At 40.8% G+C, this 5490-nt stretch overlaps 1 protein-coding gene across 1 annotated transcript in view; it reads left to right on the forward strand.

Moving 5' to 3' along the window:
• Positions 1-4164, forward strand: part of ELOVL6 (ELOVL fatty acid elongase 6) — a 25809-nt gene extending 21645 nt beyond the window's left edge. The window contains exon 3 of the mRNA XM_014311959.2: positions 1533-4164. Within this exon, the coding sequence (XP_014167434.1) occupies positions 1533-1957 (425 nt within the window). The 3' untranslated portion in view covers positions 1958-4164. The remainder of the gene's footprint in view (positions 1-1532) is intronic.
• Positions 4165-5490: the final 1326 nt, after the last annotated feature.

Below are 5490 nucleotides of genomic sequence, written 5' to 3' on the forward strand. Positions count from 1 at the left end.
TCTTTAATACACATCTAGGGGTACAATTATGAGCAGTAAGGTGCTTCCTCCCTAGACTATGAAAGCTGTGGCTGCCTGCTTCCTCCAAGTAGAAACCAATTTCCCATAATATCCCTAGCTTTTCCAGTCTTGATTTTTGTAAACTTATATCTCTCCAGCAGTTTCTTGATAAGGATACTTACGATATCTATGTGAAAGCCAACTTGAAAGTCAGACTTCATGTGTTCTCATCCATGGCTTATTAGTGTAAGAAAGGATTGTTTTAATGGAAAGGAGCAGCCCTCCAGCTTTCATTTCAGGGGATGCCCTTATTAAACCCCAAAGGACTTAAGTTCTCACTGTGTTCAGGTGTACAGCAAAAATGAGACTTTACCTTTCAGCAGGTAATTTAATTCAGCAAATTAGAGGACAGAAATTCATCAGCATTAAAACTAGAATGAGACAGACACCAGTTGCCTTGCTGTGTCAGAATCCCTGGGTTTCCTGCTGCTTAAATTGCTGCAAACCCATAGAAATTTAGTTGTTAAAAATGAGGAACATCAGCTAGAACTGCACAGCAACAATACATTGAACATATGATTACTTATTAAAATACGAGTCAACATCTTGCAGTTAATGAAGTGAACAGCAGTGTTATGGTTTATTACAGACCTTGTGAAGACAGTGCAGTTTTGCTTCCATCCATGACTAATATTCCATCCATGACTTAGATTTCCTGGGATACTTACACATCAAACTAAGTCCCCAGGTTCAAATCTCAGGGATCCTTTTGGAAACACTGTGTGTATAACAGTGGAAAACAAGTAGCATATATCTATATCCATAAATCTAATTGAGACGCTTATTGCAATAATGAGAAGCAGAAGGAAGAAAAAAAGCAAGAAAGATGAATAATACGTACTTTTATACAATAGTAAGATTGATTTGCAGAAAAGGGATGTGTGTTTCAACATAACCCAAATTTCTTCCTGGAAGCATCTCTTTCAGTATGGTAAGTTGCATATGCAACAGCTTTTTTGTGTATAACCTCAAAAGGCTCTACCAGTTTTAACTAGGTTCAGTTTGCATGTAGACATTTGAGCCAGAGGACACTGTGCTGCTTCCTCTAGGTTTTCTGCTCTCTGTCAAGCTGCATTTCTCTTCCAGTCACAGTATATAATGGGCAGTCTCACAGCAAGAGATGATACACCTACATCCACCTACCTCACCCCAGACTTTTGTGGATAATGTTTGCAGCAAAAGCCTACCAAGTACACATATGGAGTTTCCATATGGGGTTATCCATACAGGAAAATGTCAATGCATTGGTTTGCTAAAGATTGCATAGGGATTAGGAGCCAAACTGGCTCTCAGACAGGCTCTCAGATCTAGAGCTGAGGTGGATTTCATGCTCTAAAGTGGTGTATACTCCAGCAGCAGCAAAGGCAAGACAGCACTGCATTAATTATGGAATTGTTTGATATGTTTCTCATTTCCTCCCCTCTTCTTTTTTTTTTTTTTTTGTGTGTGTGTGTGTTTTGTTTTCATTACAGGTGATACAATATTCATTATTCTTAGGAAGCAGAAGCTCATCTTCTTACACTGGTACCATCACATTACAGTGTTACTTTACTCTTGGTACTCCTACAAGGACATGGTGGCTGGTGGGGGCTGGTTCATGACCATGAACTACGGAGTGCACGCCGTCATGTACTCCTACTATGCCTTGCGGGCCGCCGGCTTCAGGGTCTCGCGCAAGTTCGCCATGTTCATCACCCTGTCGCAGATCACTCAGATGTTGATCGGTTGCGTGATCAATTACCTGGTCTTCTCCTGGATGCAGCACGGCCAGTGCCATTCCCATGTGCAGAACATCATCTGGTCCTCTCTCATGTACCTCAGCTACTTTGTGCTCTTCTGCCATTTTTTCTTTGAGGCCTATATTGGCAAAACCAGAAAAGAAAGGAAGGTTGACTAGAGGTAGAAACGAGAAGCCATAGCTCAGGGTCATCAAGAAAAACAAAATTATAAGAAAAAAAAAAGGCACAAGGAAACACATATATGTATGGTGCAGCTAAAACTTGGCAGCTTAGGGAAAGTTAGCTTGGTTTAACCCAGTAAGTTTATGATCCTATCATGGTGAGGACTCACTGAATTCTACTCTATCTCAAAGGACTGCTGATGAAAGACAACTTCCTTCTTGTACCTCTCTGCTCTAGGAAAGAAGGAGAAAAGAAGAGAAAAATCAAGAAAAAGAAAAAAAGAGAGAAGAAAAGAGAAATGGAATAATGTTAAGGGGGGAGGAAAAAGTACATTAAATAAGCAGTGTGTTTCCCCAAGGTGGAGGAGAGACTTTTATTTTAAAAAAGAAAAAAGGTTTCTAAATCCTTTCTAATAATTTCTCTGCAATAAACAGCAAAAAAAAGCAGAGGTGACAAAAATCTGTCTATAATACCAACAAGATTGCAGAATTAAATTTTTTTCCATAGAAGGTTAATACCTTCAGCCAAAATGAAGCCCAAAAAGATGTTTCCTGCATGGAAACTGGCTGAACTCCACACTGTGGTTACATATGGAAAAGAGATTGATTTCTCTGCTATGTACTCTGCCAGGAGAGCAGATCTGGGATACAGAGTGACCTCCCTCAGAAGGTGGAATGGAGCAGTATTTTTACAAGAGTTTAATGTGAAAAGATGCACTGTTGCAATACATATCTCAGAGAGTGCATTTCCAAGTGCATTTTTCAGTTAAAGGCAAGGAATTTCTGCAGCAGGATAAGTCATAGAGGGTTAAATCAATCAATATTTGCTAAATTACCAGGGGCTAATAGCAGAGAGATGTTCAGAAAGGAGAGGGAGACAACTCCCCTCACAAGATTTTTAGGAATTATCCATTGCTCTTAATTTAGCCCACAGCAACACCGAATTAAACGGGGGAAATCGGGAGAAATCACAGTTAGCGAGAAGAGAGTGATTTATCTGCCCACTGTTTTCAGAACAGAGCCCTGTGGTACAATCTGGATTCTGTGTTTTTGCAGACACAAGGATGCCTGCCTGAGTCGGGAGAGGTGGCAGGACTGTGCGACATTGGGTATCACTGTGCTTCTGCATCTGCCTCCTGGGCAGTGCAAAGATGTTCAAAGTGCCCTCCTCTGGTCATGTGGAGATACTACTACAAAACATACCTGGAACAGGTTTTTCTTGAGATTTGTGTAGGAAAAAAATTAGTCTAAATGAAGTAATTTTGCTGCAACAGCTTGACTCTAAAGTCCAGAGAGAATAATCTTTCATTAAATAAATATATCTCTGCAGAATCTGTACTGTAACATCAGACTGACCGCTTAAGAAGGCACTCTTTCTTCTCTGAAGTCAGCTACAGATGTAAACAGAAATGTATTTCACTCTGAACCTTAGAGAGTTAGTTGAGAACAGCCATATTCTTTCAAAGACAAGTAGATTGCATTATCTGTGATATTCCAGTCCTTACAAAGCCAAATAAAATGTGTAAAAGTTCCTAGTATTTCAAAGACGCAAGTATGTAAACTTGATGTTAAATGTGTTAATGTAGTATTCTAAATTGTAACAGCTAGGTAGTTTAACTAAACAATTAGAAGAACTAGATCAACAAAATAGGGACTGCTGTTCTGCATAGAATATACACACACCTATAACTACACCCATATACACATTCTGTGAATTGTCAACAAGAAAAAACAGCCCAGTGGCAGAGAATCACATTTCCTGGCTAATGCAAAAGATTGTCATTATCTTTCTTGCTTTAATTTGAGATTGTACAGTACAAAGGGGTTTCTTTAATTATGATTTTTAGCTTTAATTGTGCTGTCATTCTTGAAACAGAGCTGCTTTAGTATCCTGTTAAGAGATGACAAGGGCTTTTGGTGTCTCATTATATACAAAAGAAAAACAAATAAAGTTACATTCCATATTATGTGAATGGTCTTACAAATCAAAGGCCTTTTCAGGCTCAAATCGTAATTATAACAAGCAGAAAATGAGTTTACATTTGTGTTATTTAAGTTATTGATGTGCTGACATTATTTTATGGTACAAACCATTGCAAAATGTGATATGCAGTAATGAAGCTATGATATTCATTAATAGGACTACTGTATACGTGGAAATATTAGACAAAACCAATTAAATGTGTAAACCATTTTGTTATACAGCTTGGGAGTAGATAATTATAATCCTGAATAAGCCTTTTTCCTCATGTTTAATTTTGCCCTGGCCAAAAAGCAGGTTAAGAAGGCCAGTAAAGAGTGGAAAAGGCAAAATTAAAGTTAACTGCAATTAGCTGATAAAGTGTTAGGAGGAGCCCACCATTGTGCCATTTAGAGCCTCAGTCCCATGTGTCTTAAGTCTCTCAGACAGAGCAAGAGGGGCTGGAAGTGGTCCAGTGTCTGGAGCTGAAGCTGGAGCAGACCTCTTGGACTCACTGAAGTCAATGGAGGCTTTGCTGTGCTTTGAACAGAGCCAGTGTGCCTGACTGCCTTTATCTGAGCAGAGGGGAAGGAGCCCTGCATATCTCCTGCAAATTTGAGGCTTATGGCTCATGACTCAAAACCTTTATTGATGGCAAGTGACATCACAGCATGGCAAGGACTTGCTGCCCAACTTTAACACAGGCATGAAACAGGGTGGGTTGCAAACAACAATCAACCCTCTTTCATATTCTGTTTTCCTTAATTGCATAGGATTAAACCCCCATATTTCTAGGTCCTGGATGGCAATGCTGGCAATGCCAACACTGATTTCAGCAGAGCAAGAAATTCACCTGCTCTTTCCCCATCTCTCAAAGCCCTCATGGGTGCCTCTGCACCATTCCCATGCCCAGTGCCCTCCCAGACAAGGCTGGCTGTGGGAGAGGCAGCTGCCCTGCTGCAGCTTCCTTGCTGCTGCTGCCCTGCTGCCTGGGAAGTGGCTCCAGTGCAGTCACCAGCCCAAGTGACCTCCTCAGCAGGCAGTGCAGGCACACCCCCTGGTGTGCAGGGGAAGCTGAGCAGCAAGTGCAGGGGGATCCTGGCAGGTGACTGGGCTGCAGACAAGCACACTTGTAGGGATGTGGCAGCAGGATCAGACATGTAAGGTACAAATTAGGGAGCATTTTTTGTCGCACTGGGAGCTGGCTGTGACACTGCCATTTGCTTCAGGAAATTAGAACATCATACACACATGTACACAGGTCTTTTGGCCCTACTGTACCAAGTGGGCTTTTCCTCTGAGGTTTTCCACTGGACCCAAATGGTCTAACTGGCATTAAAGAATTTGACAAAAATACAAAATACACCTGACACTGTTTTTCTTACTTTTCTTCCCCTGAAACATACATGAATCATATTTAGACATCACATTTAATCCACTTGCAAATTCTTAAACACTGAGCTTGTCATGTAATGACACCTCAACAGTACTCCTGCTGTTTCAACCTTTGAGCCACAAGATACAAACAGAGCTAATTGGGTCCTACTTATTTCCCCTGGCTTGAGTCTTG

The sequence above is a fragment of the Geospiza fortis genome, unplaced genomic scaffold (genome assembly GCF_000277835.1).
Source record: "Geospiza fortis unplaced genomic scaffold, GeoFor_1.0 scaffold11, whole genome shotgun sequence".
Taxonomy (NCBI): Eukaryota; Metazoa; Chordata; class Aves; order Passeriformes; family Thraupidae; genus Geospiza; species Geospiza fortis.